Raw genomic sequence first — 19,700 nt, forward strand, 5'->3', positions numbered from 1 at the left:
CCGTCGGAACTTTTCAACTAGTTATTTTGTTCCGATGGAACTTTCCAACTAGTTGTTTTATTCCAAGTGCAGTTGAAAATTTCCAGAAAAAGGAGCTAGTTGAAAAGACCCGGAACAATGTAGATAGTTGAATAGTTCTTGCGGAACAGAACAACTAGTTACATCGTTCCGAATATACCATATTTCGTCCTTTTTGTAGAAAGAGGGGGAAGAATGAGTATCAGTATATATAAGAGCAAAGCATTAATTTACAATAATACCCATTGCACTGAAAGGGGTTTCTTTGGGGAAAAGGGACATGGAACTTAACTTTTGGGGAAATAATGAAAATGTTTTTAAATTTTGATGTACTGAGGGGGAAGAACAAACTCCCTCAGCAAAATTTAAGTTGTATTTCATAGCTCACATAAAACGGAATAAGTTGCATTATCTTGCAAATTTAGTTTTCATAGTACCCTCAAGAGAGGGAAGAATAACCCCCTCCTGCATCAATTCTCCAAATGGAACTATGTAACTGGTTGATATGTTCCGTTGGAACTTTTGGGCTAGTTTGTTAGTTCTGGTTTTGACTAATTTGGCAATAAGGAACTTTCTAACTAGTTGATATGTTCCGTTGGAACTTTTCAACTAGTCACTTTGTTCCGGTGGAACTTTTAAACCAGAGGAAGAACAAAGTAACTAGTTAATAAGTTCCTCCGGGCTAGTTAGTTCTTTCCGCCTGGAACTTTCCAACGTCGGAACAAAAGAGCATGTACAAATACACTACAAAGTCAGTTTCATTACAGAAAAAAAGAAATAATAATATCCTTAAACCCATGTTTATTATGCTTTGATATAAAAGTTGATAAAACAGACATGAATGTGTAAAATTTCAGCTGTTTGTGGTTGTTTGATTTTCATTGCTGTCCATATTTGGAAAGTAATTGTGACATTCACCAATACGTCGAACATCTGAAGTCTGGCAGTGAATGCTACCACCAAATCTGTAAGAATCTCTGTATGGTACACGGATACATTTAATACCTGAAATATATATAAATATTAATCAATCTTAAAACGCTTAATTGTTTACAAATATATGCATTTAATATGAAATATATTGAGATTAAGTAATTTGAAATAATTTCTGTATGGAAAACTGATTCATTTGACACCTCAAATTTTTAATGAACTTCAAAAATAACTATTTTTATATAATAACTAACGTTAATAAAGAATATTAAATGTATTTGTTTAGTGTATGTTCACTTGTGTTTATACTATGTCTTTTGATTGAGTTTAGCCATTTCAATTAATATTTTACACTGTCGCTTTCTATGTTTTGATGTTACACTATTGTTTCCGATAAGGGTGAAGGTTGGTACCTATTAAAATGTTTAAATCCTCTGCAATTGTTCAGGACTCTGATGTTCTGTAAATGTCTTTTTTTTTGTGGTTCATAAGTGTTTCTCATTCCTCGTTTAAAAAAAAAAACCGGTAATAATGGTTTTCCCGTTTGAATGGTTTTACACTAGTCTTTTTGGGGGCTCTTTATAGCTTGCTGTTTTTTGTGATCCAAGGCTTCATGTTGAAAACCGTACTTTGACCTATAATGTTTCACTTTTATAAATTGTGATTTGGATGGAGAATTGCCTTATTGGCATTACATTATAACGTTGTGTCGTTTGTTTTCTCTTATTTTTGAGTGTAAATTCACATTGCGATAAGACGTGTCACGGTACTTGTCTATCCCTAATTCATGTATTTGGTTTTGATGTTATATATATATGTTATATTTGTTATTCTCGTGGGATTTTGTCTATGTGTGTTACATTTTAGTGTTATGTCGTTGTTCTCCTCTTATATTTAATGCGTTTCCCTCGGTTTTAGTTTGTTACCCCGATTTTGTTTTTTGTCCATGAATTTATGAGTTTTGAACAGCGGTATACTACTGTTGCCTTTATATACCACATATTTTTATATCTATTATAAATATGATATGTCATTTATTTTATTTTCAACTATCTAAGATTTTCATTTTCATTTGAAATTTTATCCTATTTTGAAGCAGTCAAAGCCAAATTTCACAAATAAATAATCAAGTTCCGTCCCCTACCCCTCCCCCTGAACTGTAAGATAAGTGCAGCCACTGTTTAAGGTGGTAAGTGTGTCTCTCACCATCTTGGATTGTAAAAAACAGAGAACATAAGGTCTTGATTTTGCAAATGAATTGGCAAAATAATACGAGGAATGAAGTTAGCTTATAAATATGAATTTCATTTAAAAAAAAATAATTATAAGAATTTAACTATAAATATTGATATTTTTACAAGTGCAAATTGTTTTTGCTTGATTCTTATTTGTTTTTAAAATTGACATTTTATGGGGATATAACTCTGATTTAGCATGTTTAGTGGTGCATGTTTTGAGGGAATCTACATGCAATTTTGCTATTTTGTATTTTAGCCGGGAAAAAACGTACGGCACACTATCTGTTCTTTTGATATTCTCAAAGCACTTCCTAAAAGCTATCTTCTTGTATTTCAATTTTCTATCATTTAGTTTAGCATCTAATCAAATAATGGTGTTTTTTCTTGTATAAAACCATACAAAATGTGTTATTTTATAATTTGTATTATAGTTTTGAACATATCACAATCTATACTTCGTTTTGGGAATGTATAAACAAATTCTATCAAGTATACTTCTATACCACCTTAAGATAAAATATTCTACTCTAGAAATAAACAGAATAATAGAAGAATATGCTCTCGCTTAATCCTTTTGGAATTTTGTTTGTTACAAAACTTAAACATTTTTCGAAAAAAACTAAGGCTTTTCTTATTCAAGGAATAGATTACCTTAGCCATATTTGGCACAATTTTGGGAAGTTTGGGTCCTCAATGCTCTTCAACTTTGTACTTGTTTGGTTTAACAACTGTTTTGATCAGAACGTCACTGATCAGTCTTATGTAGACGAAACATTTTATACTGCACTCGTTCTATTTAAGCAGTCAAAATGCGTTGAGCCTATATTTCTATGTCTTTGAACTTGTTTGGCTTTACAACAGTTTTGATCTCAGCTTCACTGATGAGTCCTATGTAGATGAAAAGTGTGTGTGGTGAATAACATCCTGGTAACTTTGATAACTATAATCAAGCTTCAACATGGTACAGCCAGAGGGAAAGATATAAGGAAGAGATGGTCAAGGGTAGCAATTAATGTCCCCGTCTCCTATGACCAGCCAGATGGAAAGATGTGTACATTAATGGTCAAGGGTAACACTTAATGTCCCCATCTTTTATGGCAGGCATGGTCAAGGGTAACACTTCATGTCCGTTTATTTTATGGCAGGCATGTACAAATAGACTTATCATACCTAATGACTCAAGGAAGGGATGGTCAAGGGTAACAATTCATGTCCCTGTCTTTTATGGCAGACATGTAAACATAGACTTATCATACCTAATGACTCAAGGAAGGGATGGTCAAGGGTAATACTTAATGTCCCTGTCTTTTATTGCAGGCATGTAAACATAGACTTATCATACCTAATGATGGAAGGAAGGGATGGTCAAGGGTAACACTACATGTCCCTGTCTTTTATTGCAGGCATATAAACATAGACTTATCATTCCTAATGATGGAAGAAAGGGATGGTCAAGGGTAACACTTAATGTCCCTGTCTTTTATTGCAGGCATATAAACATAGACTTATCATACATAATGATGGAAGGAAGGGATGGTCAAGGGTAACACTACATGTCCCTATCTGTTATGGCAGGCATGGTCAAGGGTAACACTTAATGTCCCGTCTTTAATGGCAGACATGTAAACATAGACTTATCATACCTAATGATGGAAGGAAGGGATGGTCAAGGGTAACACTACATGTCCCTGTCTGTTATGGCAGGCATGGTCAAGGGTAACACTTAATGTCCCCGTCTTTTATGGCAGACTTGTAAACATAGACTTATCATACCTAATGATGGAAGGAAGGGATGGTCAAGGGTAACACTACATGTCCCTGTCTGTTATGGCAGGCATGGTCAAGGGTAACACTTAATGTCCCCGTCTTTAATGGCAGACATGTAAACATAGACTTATCATACCTAATGATGGAAGGAAGGGATGGTCAAGGGTAACACTACATGTCCCTGTCTGTTATGGCAGGCATGTAAACATAGACTTATCATACCTAATGATGGAAGGAAGGGATGGTCAAGGGTAACACTACATGTCCCTGTCTTTTATTGCAGGCATATAAACATAGACTTATCATACCTAATGATGGAAGAAAGGGATGGTCAAGGGTAACACTTAATGTCCCTGTCTTTTATTGCAGGCATATAAACATAGACTTATCATACCTAATGATGGAAGGAAGGGATGGTCAAGGGTAACACTACATGTCCCTATCTGTTATGGCAGGCATGGTCAAGGGTAACACTTAATGTCCCCGTCTTTAATGGCAGACATGTAAACATAGACTTATCATACCTAATGATAGAATAAAGGGATGGTCAAGGGTAACACTACATGTCCCAGTCTGTTATGGCAGGCATGGTCAAGGGTAACACTTAATGTCCCCGTCTTTTATGGCAGACTTGTAAACATAGACTTATCATACCTAATGATGGAAGGAAGGGATGGTCAAGGGTAACACTACATGTCCCTGTCTGTTATGGCAGGCATGGTCAAGGGTAACACTTAATGTCCCCGTCTTTTATGGCAGACATGTAAACATAGACTTATCATACCTAATGATGGAAGGAAGGGATGGTCAAGGGTAACACTACATGTCCAGTCTTTTATGGCAGGCATGTAAACATAGACTTATCATACCTAATGATGGAAGGAAGGGGTGGTCAAGGGTAACACTTCATGTCCCTGACTTTTATGGCAGACATGTAAACATAGACTTATCATACCTAATGATGGAAGGAAGGGATGGTCAAGGGTAACACTACATGTCCCTGTCTGTTATGGCAGGCATGGTCAAGGGTAACACTTAATGTCCCCGTCATTAATGGCAGACATGTAAACATAGACTTATCATACCTAATGATGGAAGGAAGGGATGGTCAAGGGTAACACTACATGGCCCCGTCTTTTATGGCAGACATGTAAACATAGACTTATCATACCTAATGATGGAAGGAAGGGATGGTCGAGGGTAACACTACATGGCCCCGTCTTTTATGGCAGGCATATAAAAATAGACTTATCATACCTAATGATGGAAGGAAGGGATGGTCAAGGGTAATACTACATGGCCCCGTCTTTTATGGCAGGCATGTAAACATAGACTTATCATACTTAATGATGGAAGGAAGGGATGGTCAATGGTAACACTTACTGTCCCTGTCTTTTATGGCAGGCATATAAACATAGACTTATCATACCTAATGACTCAAGGAAGTTGATGGTAGGTAATTCAGATTCTTCAACAATGGCTTTATCTGGTCCTACCATTAACAGATTAATACTCAGCCATGCACTAGACTCACAGGACTCTGGTACAACCATGCTGTTAGGGAATGGAGCATCTAATATCTAGAAAAAACAGGAATGTTTCATTTAAACATATATTTGTGGAAGCTGACTATACTGACGATGGCATGAAGGATCAGTTATGTCTCGCTTTTTCGAGCAGACCCTTTTTCTTTCAAAACCTTTGAAAAAATAACAAACACGATTGTATCCATAGTACACAATTGCCCAACTCATACTGCCACATTCTTTGTTTAGTGTACCGTGATATTAGGGTAAAGACTTTAATTTGGCATTAAAATTAGAAATATCATACCGTAGCATGCGTAGAAAACATGTGTACTAAGTTTGTAGTTGGACGGAATTCAATTTGGCCAAAAACTTTAACCTGAAGCTGGACAGAAGGACGGACAAACAGATGGACGGAGGCACAGACCTACAAACATAATGCCCATAAATGGGGCAATAATAAATGCAGCATAAAAAAGGATTTTATAAGATATTCAGATATCAAAAAACACCTTTCTAAACTAAAGAATGTATATGTATTGGAATATAAATAAGAAAAGTTGTGGTAAGCGGGAAAAACTTGTATTGACACAACATAAAAAAAAAACAAGATGATTTTGAATATCTGACAAAAAGTCAAAAATCAGAGTAGTGGTTTATAGAGCATTGCTTAGTTCCTTGTGTTGCAGGTTATAAGAAATTATAATAACTAATTTAACTTATAAATACTCACTTCCCAAGATGAACCTGTGAATATTCTGTCTTTATCTTCCTTTGTGATTGGTCGATCTGGAGGGTTGACGAGGATTCCTTTCCTTTCATTGGTAGGTGGTACTAATGGGACCAGTGATGCGTCTATTTCAATTTTGAAAATAAGAATAAAATAACAAACTTATAGACTTTAACGATGTGTGTCATGAATCAATCAACCATGAAATATTAGATAAGACTTAATGTATTTTATAAAGGACAAGTTCAATAAAATACATGGGACCCCAGGTGAATGCCATTTTATCATCTGTTGGGAGTGTCATAATTTTTTGTTTACTGTAAAATTTATCTGATAGTCTAATAATCATCAATTGAGCTTTTACCCTGTTACATGTACCTCTCATACTCAACTGTTACTTATACTTTACAATATTTATTATGACAGTAGTCGTAAATACATCAATCAATAATTACTTCTCTCAGGAAATGATTAAAGATTATCATTTTAATATTTACAGTTCAATAGTCCTATTTGTCAACAACAGTTTTGAATAATCTATTTTTGGATGTAACACGTCTCCTGATTAGCTGACTTTGTTTTGTTTTTCAGCTTTGACTTCATAAACGTGTTTTCATGATATTCTAAGAATTAAATTATAAGAAATGACTACCTGTATCATTTGTTCTGTGTATGAAGAAATAACATAAAAAATGTGATTAACACTGAAGAGCTCACGTACTAAAAAAACGAGTAATCATTGCAATTATAGGACAACACTTTATCTTCCAAAAAGTACATTTTTATTTATTTTTGTTTTCTCATGATTACAGCCAAAAGCACAAACAATTGTAAATAAAGGGCAATAACTCCTTATTTATTTGTTTGGTCAGAGAAAGTAAATTTGTAAAAAAAAAATGGTGGACTACTAACTCTAAGGTCATGAAATCATCTTGACACATATTCATATTAAAAATAAAGAGGTATTGGTTTTCTTTATGACTAGATTGAAAATATATTAAATATGTTTCAATATGTACAACCTATATGTACTGGATTCAGATCACCAGGAAAGTGGACTTCGTGTACTCGATAACCACGATATTTCATGTGACGTCTGAGCCAATCAATGCCTTTTCTATTAGCTGTCATGCTCTGCTGCACAATCAGATCTTTTCCAAGTCTCAAAACTTCAGCAGCGTCAAAACACTAGTAAAATTAAAAAAAAAAATTATACAATATAAAAATAAAATATGTCTAGTTTTTACTTTACAGGTGTATCTGGAGAGCATGATTCTTATCACAAAAAGGAAAAGTCATCTGGGACTGTAATTTGGTACCTCTGTGTTTCAAGTTGGTGCTCTAACTGATTAAGGTAATAAGAAGAACTAAACTAGCTCAGCAGCTGACGGCTGGATTAGTATCAACTACACGTACCTGTACTAAGAGAAACAATCCTGTCACACATCATGAACATGTGTTGTATACCTCTTTTCAGTATTTCTAGTTACCGGAAATATAGAACATAATTTAGACTATATACTTTGCCTTTGCTTGTAGGCAGGTAACGGTTAGTATTGTCGCAGCCATCCATGTGGTTTGGTCAATAGCAGTAAAACATAATTTCCTATACATGTAGGCAGGAAACAGTTCGTGTTGTCTGCCATCCATGTGGTTTGGTCAATAGCAGTAAAACATAATTTCCTATACATGTAGGCAGGTAACAGTTTGTGTTGTCTGCCATCCATGTGGTTTTGTCAATGGCAGTAGAATAAAATTGATCGATAAAGCGTGACTTCAACCTCATAGTCTCCCAGACAACAAAAGGTTTGAGGCCGACGACACATTTATATAAATATCAATCGCCATATTGGTCTTCAACTATTGTCAATCTTTACCAAGTCAGTTGCCAGTAATTCAGTGTATTTTTGCTCTCTGCTATATTTGTTTTTCTTTTTAAATGTTTTAGTATCAATCAGGCAGTTAGTTTTCTTGTTTAAATTGTTTCACAATTCCTCATGCAAGGCCTTTAATTGCTAAAAAATTAGTATGAATTTGGCTAATTGTTGAAGGCTGTACAGTGACAAATAGTTAACATAAAATAAAATATAAAAAAAAATCAATGCATAAAAATTGGCATGATTGGTATTCACAAAAGTTTTTGTCTGATATCCTTCATTTTTTTTTATTTATAAATACTTACCGGTTCTGCTTCATTGATTACATATTTATAATTTTGTATCCAGTCTTTACGTTCCTGACAATTTGTGTCAAAAGGAACGTCTACATTATACATGTTTTCTGACATGGTGGGCTTGGGAGCCATCGTCCATAACATGTCTTTATCCTTCTCAAAATAATCATTCAGTATTGTCCTGCAAGATTTTTTTTTTTATTTTTACAGTATTGAGCAAAAAATTGTAAAATACCAATTTTATACATAAAGATTATGGTTCTTTTTTTCTGCCATTGTAGGACTGCTGTTATTTTTCATATATATAAACCCTTTTTATAATGAGGTACAAACGTAAGAATCTTATGGATCGTCTGGGTAATGGAATTCCTTTTTTTAATTGAAAATATTCCAAATAAAATAATACAGTATCTTTAACTCTCCTCCTCTAATTTTAGGCATAATGTTTGGGGTTTTGTTTTTGGTTGTACACATGGTTAAAACAATGCTTATCACTCTAATATCTACCTGTATGCCATAGACTCAAAATATCTAGATCTACTGATCATAGTGGACTCAATAATTTCATTCCCGATTACCAGCAGGGTGTCACGTGGACAGGAAGCTCCATGTTGATGCTCAATTGAAAAGAACGGTGTCCTCACGGGTTGTGTAAAATCAATTTTATCAGGTCTCCTGACTGTGACATTACACTGGAATCTAAGTACCCTCTCTAAGTTGTCAATCTGGAGAGCTGCTTTGTGTATGTATTCATCGCTCTGTTTTCCTGTTCTTGGAAAATATATGAAATGATATTTAATAATTAAGATCAAATTTCAATCCTATATTTTAATTTAATCCTACTGCAATAATCACTGTTAATTACTTTTATATTGCAGAACATTTATATATACTTTTAGACAAATATGTGTGATGGAATTGCTTCTCTCCATAAGTAGATATACTTTGTTATAGTCAGTGGTAAGATGATAGGCAGATCCAGGGGGTCTGGGCCTCCTCTCCCTCTGTTGGCTAGGCTTGAGATCTCACAATACTTGTTTAGTCCCACTGCATGCATGTACCAGTCCCAATTCGGAAACTCTAGCCTTTGTTAGTCGTGTGTGGTTTTTCTTTTAATTTTGGTTCATTTATTTGTTTATTGCTGCTCTAATTATTTTACGTGTTTTCGTGTTTTGACGTTTTATTTCTCTTTTTCTCGTGTTTGGTTTGATGTGCATGCTTTGTGTTTCCTCTTATTTATTTTCCGTGTTTCGTGTCGGTACTCTTAATTTCTCGTGCGTGTCCCGCATTAAAATTTTGATTAAAAAGTAAACCGGGACTTATTAACAGTGAGTGTGTTCAGTATAATACCTTCTGAAACTTGAGTAATCTAATAGAACTTGATTAGTATATTGTTACACATCTACTTTTGCATTTCTATTGTATATGTTTGGTATGTAATAAAGTTCATCAAATTACTATGAATAATAGTTTTTTCTAATCAGATGCTAAAAGGTAACCACAAGGTCTTCATGTCCATTAATAATTGCTGCATGATCTCCAAGAACGGCTGAGTAATAACTTCTGGTACTTTTTTCCTTAATAATAACGATTTTATTTCTCGTGCTTCGTTTTCCCAATTTTTATTTTTTCGTGCAATGTTTTTGCGATATTTATTTCACTTGTTTCCGTGTACAGTACCCCTCTTTACCACCCTCTTGTATAGTATAGTTAATTGATATACATGATTATCGCTATTTTATGCATTTTTCCTTTGATCTTTATAATTTATTTGTGATAATTTTTCATATCATGCTTCTCACTTGAGATAGAAAACTTTCGCTAGAAACTCAGGAGACACATGACGTTGCTTAAGAAATTGAAATGAACTTGATCATGGTCATAAGTAAAATAGCAATAAACAGATTATCATTGGTCATCTCAACTCATTGCTTTTCTCACTTTCGCCATCCCAGCTCAAGCGAGAAAATCAATCTCATTGAGATGATCAACGATAATCTTTCATTATCACAAAAGTTTCCTTACCTGCTAGTAGGTAGATATCCTGGTTCTTTTTGAGGTGTACACCAAAAGTCTGGTACTCCCAATATGATTTCTTCTAAAGGATCCCATTCATTGTGAGAGTTTACAATTTTCATCTTTGAATCAGTTAGCTATTAATACGTTATTATCATGATTATAGAATGTCAACTGAAAAATAATCTTGGTGTTAATGGACTCTGTTAAAAATCTGTACAGTCCTTCAAAATTAGGAAGATACATTTTGTAATCATTCATTATACATGTAATAATCTCAAAATTTTGACTAAAAATACTGACTTGAATGGTCGTAAAATTTGAAAACTGGATTATTCAAAAACCGTTCATGGTAAATACACAATTTTTTCACAGAGTTATGTTTGATTATAATATTTTTAAAATGCATTGATATTTTCCACTTCTATCATATGTTTTGGAAATAATCTAAGAACGAGATTTCAACGAGACTGAAAAGTCAGAAGAATACATCCTTAATACGTTATTATCATGATTATAGAATGTCAACTGAAAAATAATCTTGGTGTTAATGGACTCTGTAAAAACTCTGTACAGTCCTTCAAAATTAGGAAGATACATTTTGTAATCATTCATTATACATGTAATACAAACACTGCGTGCAATTGAAGAAATTTTAAGGGGGATATTATTGTTCGGCTACAGTGACTTCATTTGCATGATGCTTTGATGAAAAGCTCATTAAAAAAAATTTATGGAACAAGAAAGATAACTCTTGGCTAATTAAGATACTAGATAATATGCTGAAGTCTGTACTGTTGAAATGGTCATTTTCATTTATAATAATGTGCATTAAAGTGTCAAAATGCATTTCTATAAGTTCCTGGAATGTAAATGGTTTATTAGGAATATAAATAAACAAAGATCAAGTAAACTGAGTGATGGAGATATAAGTAAATATATGCAATCTGATATAGTATGCCTAGCAGAAACACATGCAAACTCAAAAGATGTTTTACAATATGAAGGTTATAAATGTTTTATGAACTGTCGTATAAATGAATCAAAGAAACCAAGTGGTGGTCTCGCAACTTTTATTAAAAGAAGTATTATACATGGTATTCAATTGGTTGACAAGTCAGAAAAAGATATGCTTTGGTTCAAATTAGACAAAGGGTTTTTCAAATTTTCTAAAGATTTATATTTGTGTTTTGTGTACATTTCTCCAAAGAATTCCTCTTACACATTAAAGACAAATTGTGATAGAATAATTTTTGTAAAATTAGAGAGGGATATTTCAAAATTTAGTCTGATGGGAGATATTATGGTAATGGGGGATTTAAATGCTCACATTAACAAAGGGGAACAAGATTTTATAGTAAATGACTCAGATCATGTTCTTGACAATTTTTTACCACTTAATTATGTGGCAGATAATATACAAAAATTTCGTAATACTGAAATACATCAAAACACAAATGAATATGGAAAGAATATTGTTGATTTATGCATTGATGCACAACTTAGAATTTTAAATGGTAGAACCATTGGTGATTCAATAGGGAAAACAACATATCATAATTATATTGGAGCCTCAATTGATGATTATTGCATTTGTAACTCAAATTTTTTACAAAACATTGTGAGTTTTAAGGTAGATGAGTTCAATCCTATACCATGTATACTATCTGATCACTGTCCTATACATGTAAAAATTTTATCTCAAGTTACTGATAGAAATTTACAAGACTGTTTAAAGAAAAGTATGAGAAACATTAGATGGAATGATAGGAAGGAAATTACTTTTAAGTCAACCTTATTAAATTTTGATTTTGAAAAATTATGTAAAGACCTAGAAAATATTAATAATTCACTTGATAAGCAAGGTTCTGGTATAAAATTAAATGAAAAAGTTTCTGAATTTTCTTCTTTTTTGATAAGTGCTACAACAAAAAGTAAAAATGATATAAAAAATATGTCAAATAAATCAGATTTTCAGAAAAGGAGAAAAAAGAAAAAATTGTGGTATGATGATGAATGTGAAGTTAAGTACAGACATGTGAAACAATTGGCAAGGAATTTAAGTAATAATCCTTGGGACAAAAATTTGAGACAAAAAGTTGCTTTAAATAAAAAGGAATTTAACAAATTAACCAGAAAAAAACATAGACTTTTTAAAAATAAATTATTAAAAAATATTTTAGAATCTGAAGACAAGAATCCATCACAATTTTGGAAGTCAGTAAATCAATTAAAAGAAAAAGCAAGTAATGATCCCAGTTGTAATATATCCCCAAAGGAATGGTTGAATTATTTTAATAAATTAATGAATATAGATCATATAAATAGTTATGAAAATGAAGATACTCACACATCTTCTTACAAAAATCAAAACATTGAAATTTTAAATTCTGAGGTTACAACTGAGGAGGTACAGAAGGCAGCAAAGAAGCTGAAGTTTGAAAAGGCAAGTGGGCCTGATGGTATATTGAATGAAATGTTAAAAATTACATGTAATATTAATCCTAAGGTGTTTGTCTGTTTTTTCAATGCTATATTAAAATGTGAAACCTACCCTGATTTATGGAGAGAAAATTTTATAAAACCAATCTTTAAAGGTGGTTGTTTCAATGACCCCTCTTATTATAGAGGAGTTGCATTATCTAGTTGTTTTGGAAAATTTTATACTAAAATATTGTTAAACAGGTTGGATGATTTTCTTGAGGAAAATAATATTGTTTGTAGTGAACAAATTGGATTTAAAAAACACTGTAGAACTAGTGATCATATTTTAACCTTAAAATGTCTTATTGATAAGGCCTTCAAGCTATCTAAATCATTGTATGTCTGTTTTATTGATTTTAAGAAGGCTTTTGATACAGTTAATAGAGAAGCATTATTGTATAAATTGTCCTGTTATAATTTATCAGGCTGTTTTTTCAATATTTTGAAAAATATGTATGTTGAAGTTAAATACTCAATTAAGTATACAGAAGGCGAAACAACGTCATTTTCATCAAAAGTGGGAGTAAAACAAGGCTGTATTTTAAGTCCAACTCTTTTTTCCTTATATGTAAATGACATGGTTAATATATTTGACAACACATGTGACCCTACTGTAATAAATAATGTCTAATGTAAATTTATCTTGTCTTATGTATGCAGATGATATTGTTTTGATATCAGAATCTGCAAATGGTTTGCAAAATTGTTTAAGTAAGTTATCAAATTATTGTGATACATGGAATTTATCAGTAAATATAGACAAATCAAAGGTTATTATTTTCAATAAATCTGGGAGAGTAATTAAAAAACACAATTTTAAGTACAAAGATTATGTATTAGAAATTACATCAGAATACAAATATCTTGGAGTATTATTTAAACCTTCAGGTAGCTTTACCAAGGCAAATGAATACTTATGTAAAAAAGCAAGGAAAGCATCATTTTGCATTTATAAAACTTTGCATTCAGACAAATTAAATATATTACCAAATCTTAAATTATTTGATTCATGTGTTAAACCTATACTTCTTTATTGTAGTGAAGTTTTATGTTTAGATACTTTGTTGAAAAATAATGTTTCCATGGAGTCTAGATATTTTTTATATCACACTGTTAAAGTACAAATTAAATTTGCTAAATATATCTTAAGAGTTAACAAAACTGCTTCAAATTTAGCAGTTTTGGGAGAATTGGGTATGATCCTATGCTCTGTTGATGCTACTAAACTTTGTGTAGGTTACTGGCATCATATAGTCAATTCAAATCCGGATAGCTTAATAAATAAAATTTATTCATCAAACCTTAATAATAAGTAAGACTGGTATAGAATTAAAATGAAATTGTTATTTGAAAAAGTTGGATTTGACCATGTCTGGGAAAATCAAAATTCATTTAGTAAAAATCGTTTGACTGTTTCTATATATAAAAAATTGAAAAATGATTTCATAAAATTTTGGGACCATTCTATTTCAAAAAATATTATTGATAAAAGAGGAAATAAATTAAGAACTTACAAAGATTTGAAAAAGAAATTTGAGATGGAAGACTTTTTAAAATTAGATATAGACAGAGCTGATATTTCAAACTTTGTGAGAATTAGAATTAGTAATAGTATCCTTATGATTGAAAAGGGCAGACACAGAAAGATTGATTTAGAAAACAGAATATGCCCTCTATGTAAATTTGAAGTTGAGGATGAATTACACTTCACCATAAAATGTACCAAACTCAATGAGTTGAGAATTAAATTTTTTCAGAATATTTCAGATATTTTACCATCTTTCAATAATCTTTCAGACATAGAAAAATTTCACCTCATTTTTCGAAGTAACGATTATGATGTCAGTAAATGTTGCATAAAAGGTATTAGTGAGATGTACAAGTTCAGACGTTCACTAACTTAAGCTATTTTACGTTATTTAGTATATTTAGTATATAAATTGTATAACTATGATGTAAAACTGTACCTCCTCAGTCAAATAGATAGATAAGAAAGAAAATATATATTACCATTTTATGTACATATAATTGATTGTAATGATTACTGTTTGTTTGTTCTTTGTGTATGTGTTGATGACAATCCAGATTTTGGATTTTTATATTAATAAAATCTTATATCTTATATCTTAAAATATGTTTGTCAAATATAATTACATAACAAAAAAAAGTTTTTACTTAATTACGTCATTATTCACCCCCTATCTGTACCTGTTTATAAATCTAACAATATTAGTAATTGTAATTGAGCTGTTTCCCTTATGTGAAACATTGTGTTGTATGTCGCCCTATGGTTGGGTTGTTGTCTCTTTGTCACATTCCCCATTTCCATTCTCAATTTTATGAAATAATCACCCCTGACAGCTGACGAATTAGATTGTAATGCATGATTATTTTTAAATCTGTATCTAAATATTTAAATAAAAAGTTAGTTATTAAATAGAGTTATTCCTCTTTGTCCCAATTGTACTTTGTATTGTATTGATTAAAATATGCTATGAAAATTGTTTTTTTAATTAGTTATAACGAATTTTGATTAGATTATACATGTTAGAGAACTTAATTGAGTTAAAAAGAATAATTTACCATTCGTGAAATCGCACTGTACTATAATAATTTGGGGGCTATCGTTTTCTTTGAAGGCAGGTACATCACTACATGTACATGATGAACGTATTTCACTATTTGTAACATTTACTGTTCACACACAATACCGTTGTTCTTTATGTTTCATATATATGGGGGAGTTCTTTGTCCCTCTGCTGATTATTATGAAAACATACCTTTAAAGTATATATTTTAAACGTGTCAAAAGATATGCTTGAAAATACTGGCGATCAATCTCTGTAGTCAGGTAGTAGTACCACATGTTTTTTATTTACATTCGACCGGAAGTAAGAAAAGAAACGTTTGCGGTTGGCTATTTTGTTTTTGGTGGGGGCAATGTCTGCTCGTACCTGCATGCGGGTATAGGGGTACGCGTAGCCAAATATTGAAAGCCAGAAAAGCGCTTCGGACGCAAAAAAATTATTAAACGTGTTATATAATGAACTGCATGTCCGTTATTCAAATAACTTCGATATTTTTTTGGTAGAGGTGTGCCATTTTTGCCCATTTTAATATAACATTCACTGAAATTCAGTACCTACAGTATAGTTATATCAGAGACATATAATACAATTATTATATGTCTCTGGTTATATAAATATTTATTGGAGAAAGATTCTGACCTATACTTATACAATATTTAAAATATGACCCATGCTTAATATGTAAGCACTAACTCATCATTACTCATATTTCATAAATATACTAGCTACCCGTAAGTTTTTATATATGACATCGTTTATTGAGGGTCAAATCAGGAGACAAATTTTCGGCGTACATTTTGGAACTAATTTGAACTTTCAAATGAATTGATTTAATTTAATATAATAATTGAAGGTTAACTTTCAAATAAATTGATTTGATTTAATATAATAATTGACCATTGAAATTTCCTAATATTTTGTCTAAGGGTGACACATATTCGACGTTTTTATCAAAGGTGCAAAGAACTGAAATTTAGTGCAATCAGTCAAATAGACAATAGACAATAGACAATATTTTATTCGCACAAACACATTTACATTAAATGGTTATGGCATACAAAATTAAGACAATAAACTGACAATAGTTAAATTGATTATAATTATATTAGAGTGACAGTGGTATTCACAGCGTAGAAGAAAAAGGCTATAAATATCAACAGTTAACACATTGTTAATGTTCATGAACAATTAGAAAAATAACACAAACAAAAATTAGGTTGCATATTAAAAAAAGTTATACAGATGTTCTTAATAAAAGACAATCATTAATATACTTTATGGTGATTTTTATAATGACTGGTTGACTGCTATTTAAAAGTACAGTCAAATGATTTAGTGTTATAGTGGACTGCAATTTAATAAAATTGAAATTAAGATTTTTATTAATATTTTGTATATAGGTATCCCTTAATGATTTATAGCATGGACAGATTGAGAAGAAATGGTATTCATCCTCAATTTTCTTGTCTGTTACAGGATAAGCAAATGCGTTTACTTCTTTCAATGTTGGTATAACGACCTCTTTCAATTGCTAGGGAATGCGCACTTAGTTTAAATTTACTGAAAACTGATCGGTCGGTTTTGAATTTACATATATCAATATATGGGGGCCTTTTTCTAATTCTTTTAGTATGACAAAAGAAATTTAATTTTTCACATTTATTGATAGAACAATTCATAATTTGATAAGCCTGGTGATAGATTCTTTGTTGGATACTATTTATGTGATATTTTAAATTAAAAGTATTAAAAGTGAGATGACCAAAACCTAATTTATTTAACCAGTCTTTTACAATGTTAACCCATTTACTTGTTTTCTCTACATTATTATATATTTACAAAGAATTACAAAGAAATACTTCTTTGAAATATTTTTTTAATTCAGGAAATTGATCGAAAATCGTTGTCTGTTTTTCGGTCCTTTGTGGTAAGTGCCGAAATTTTGTCTAAGTTTTAAAAATATTCATATTAGTTATAATAATATAATTTACCGGCATATTTCTTCCATTTTACGAATCCTTTGGACATAAGACATATAGACATAAAGCTTTATTTAGAGTCGGTATAAGCAAGCAATTACAAACATAAGCTCTGAAGAGCTTTTAAACCCGACATAACAACAAGTAAAACAAAACATACATATTAAGTCATGCACACACAATTAAACATATAAAGCAAGAGTTCATATCAGTATATAACCATGCAGCACAAAAGTTCTTTAAGCATCGTATAAGTTAAACACATACTGATACATGCAATTATGAGATAAAAACAAAAGCACAAATAAAATGGTTTGCACATAGAAAGCATATTAAAAGCACATACAGTTTCTAAAATTAGCACAGAGCAGCAGAAGCACTATAGCATGTATAGTAAAGATAATAAAATAAATTTGCAATGCTGAAAATAAAGCAACAAACCAAAAAAAATAATGAACATAGATTAAATGGTTTTGCAGGCAAAGCATTGGCATGAGCTGCCAGACCAAGAATTTATCAAGTTCTTTAATTGATTTAAAGATGATCGCTTTCGAAGCTCATCTGGCAGCTCATTCCAAAACCTAGCACCCGCATACCTGAAGGATTGTAGGCCATATGCAGTTGTTCTTACATGTGGTAGATCTGCTGTATTCTGGTATCTGAAAAAGTAAGTGTTTTCCTTTAAGTGAATCAAATCATGGAGATATACAGGACAACCTTTATTTATAATTTTGAAAACTTCAATCGCCAAAGATCGCATTCTTCTTATTTTTAAAGATGGTAATTTTGATTTGCAGAGTAGATCTTCATAACTTGCTGAATGGTCTTCATAGATGAACCTTAGTGCTCTCTTTTGAATTTTCTCTATCTTTTTAGTATTTACCTCCCCACAAAAGTGCCAAACTAGTGGGCAGTAGTTAAAGTTGGACATTATGAAAGAATAATAAATTGTTAATTTTCCGAGTTTAGTCAGGTGTTTACCTATTCTTTTTAATACATTCTTTGGAGGTTTTTACACCTCAAAATCATAAAACGGCGAATATGAGCGCCACACTCTACTCAGAAGCGGATCCAGTCATTTAAAAAAGGGGGGTTCCAACCCAGGACAAAGGGGGGAATCCAACTACATGTTCCAATTCGAATGCATTGATCGGCCAAAAAAGGGGGGTTCCAACCCCAGAACCCCCCTGGATCCGCCAATGCTACTGAATTTGAATAAATATACTATGTTAAAAAAAACTCAAGTGTGAAAATTAAAAGTTGTCAGACCACCAATTAAAAGTCCCTATCTGTTCACCCAAATTTTGCAATTTTCACAGCTTTCTAAATATTTTACCTAAAGAATCATACATGTATCAGCTTTATACATGCCAGTTTTCAACAGATGTTTAAAATCATACAAGAAAGAAGAGTTCTTCCGAACAGAGGTACCATTAAAAATAACCCCTGGTTTTCTAGAAATCTTACAAATTAGTATACTATGAAGTGCATTAAGCGTCAATTGTGAATGCAAACTCATAAACAAGCAATTTTAGCTCAAAATGGTCTTAATATATTTCTCTTTCACCAAAAGTTTCAATTCTGCCAATTGTTTATTAGTTTAAGTAAACAATGACATCAAATGCACTATTTTTTGTCCGAGTGGGCCTACTTTCAATTGGAGGGAGTAATTGGTGGTGTGACACCTAAAAGCGACTCAGAAGCGGTGTTAACAAACTTCTTGAATGATTAATATTTCAGAATACCTGAATGTTCCATACTTTGTATACAGCTGTCATGTGTTATGAAGTTTCTGTCTGTCACATGTCCATATAAAAAAGAAGATGTGGTATGATTGACAACTGTCTACAAGAAACCAAAATGACACAGACATTAACAAATATAGGTCACTGTACGGCCTTCAACAATGAGCAAAGCCCATACCACATAGTCAGCTATAAAAAGCCCCGATAAGACAATGTTAAAAAAATTATCCATGCATTATCCTAAACCTTATATTCATGGTTCAGTGACTACTTGAAAACAAAGATTTTGCATTCTTAATTAATCTCTTATGAGTAACAGGGTAACTTTTGCAAAGTCCATAGAATCCGTAAAACAGTTTGATCTCGACCTTATTTCATGGATAAGTGAACAAGGTAAAGTGTTCGTAGCCCAGTCCATATCTCATATACTATAACAATAGGTCTACTATATTTGAGTATGGAATGATTGTAAGGTGTACATGTCCAACTTGTAGATGTCATCT

At 31.9% G+C, this 19,700-nt stretch overlaps 2 protein-coding genes across 2 annotated transcripts in view; both read right to left on the reverse strand.

The window, feature by feature from the left end:
- The window catches only part of LOC143056233 (solute carrier family 35 member F6-like), a 514,661-nt gene that overhangs the window by 270,044 nt on the left and 224,917 nt on the right, over positions 1-19,700 (reverse strand). The gene's annotated exons all lie outside the window — the stretch shown is intronic.
- On the reverse strand, positions 813-15,747 carry LOC143056234 (glycine amidinotransferase, mitochondrial-like). Its single transcript, XM_076229319.1, has 8 exons — positions 15,666-15,747; positions 10,411-10,575; positions 8,893-9,156; positions 8,395-8,566; positions 7,235-7,400; positions 6,216-6,337; positions 5,386-5,536; positions 813-1,023 (listed from the first exon to the last, which is right to left on the reverse strand). The coding sequence occupies exons 2-8, from the start codon at positions 10,521-10,523 to the stop codon at positions 872-874; spliced, it is 1,140 nt and encodes a 379-aa protein (XP_076085434.1). The 5' UTR covers positions 10,524-10,575; positions 15,666-15,747; the 3' UTR covers positions 813-871.

Source organism: Mytilus galloprovincialis, chromosome 13, assembly GCF_965363235.1.
Source record: "Mytilus galloprovincialis chromosome 13, xbMytGall1.hap1.1, whole genome shotgun sequence".
Taxonomy (NCBI): domain Eukaryota; kingdom Metazoa; phylum Mollusca; class Bivalvia; order Mytilida; family Mytilidae; genus Mytilus; species Mytilus galloprovincialis.

Excerpts from the sequence above, each read along its gene's own strand:
- LOC143056234 (XM_076229319.1), bottom strand. The coding sequence starts at position 10,523 with ATGAAAATTGTAAACTCTCACAATGAATGGGATCCTTTAGAAGAAATC. Across the intron at positions 9,157-10,410 it reads GGATATCTACCTACTAGCAG|AACAGGAAAACAGAGCGATG; the intron begins GTAAGGAAACTT and ends ATATTTTCCAAG. Across the intron at positions 6,338-7,234 it reads TCTGAATCCAGTACATATAG|ACGCATCACTGGTCCCATTA; the intron begins GTTGTACATATT and ends AAATTGAAATAG.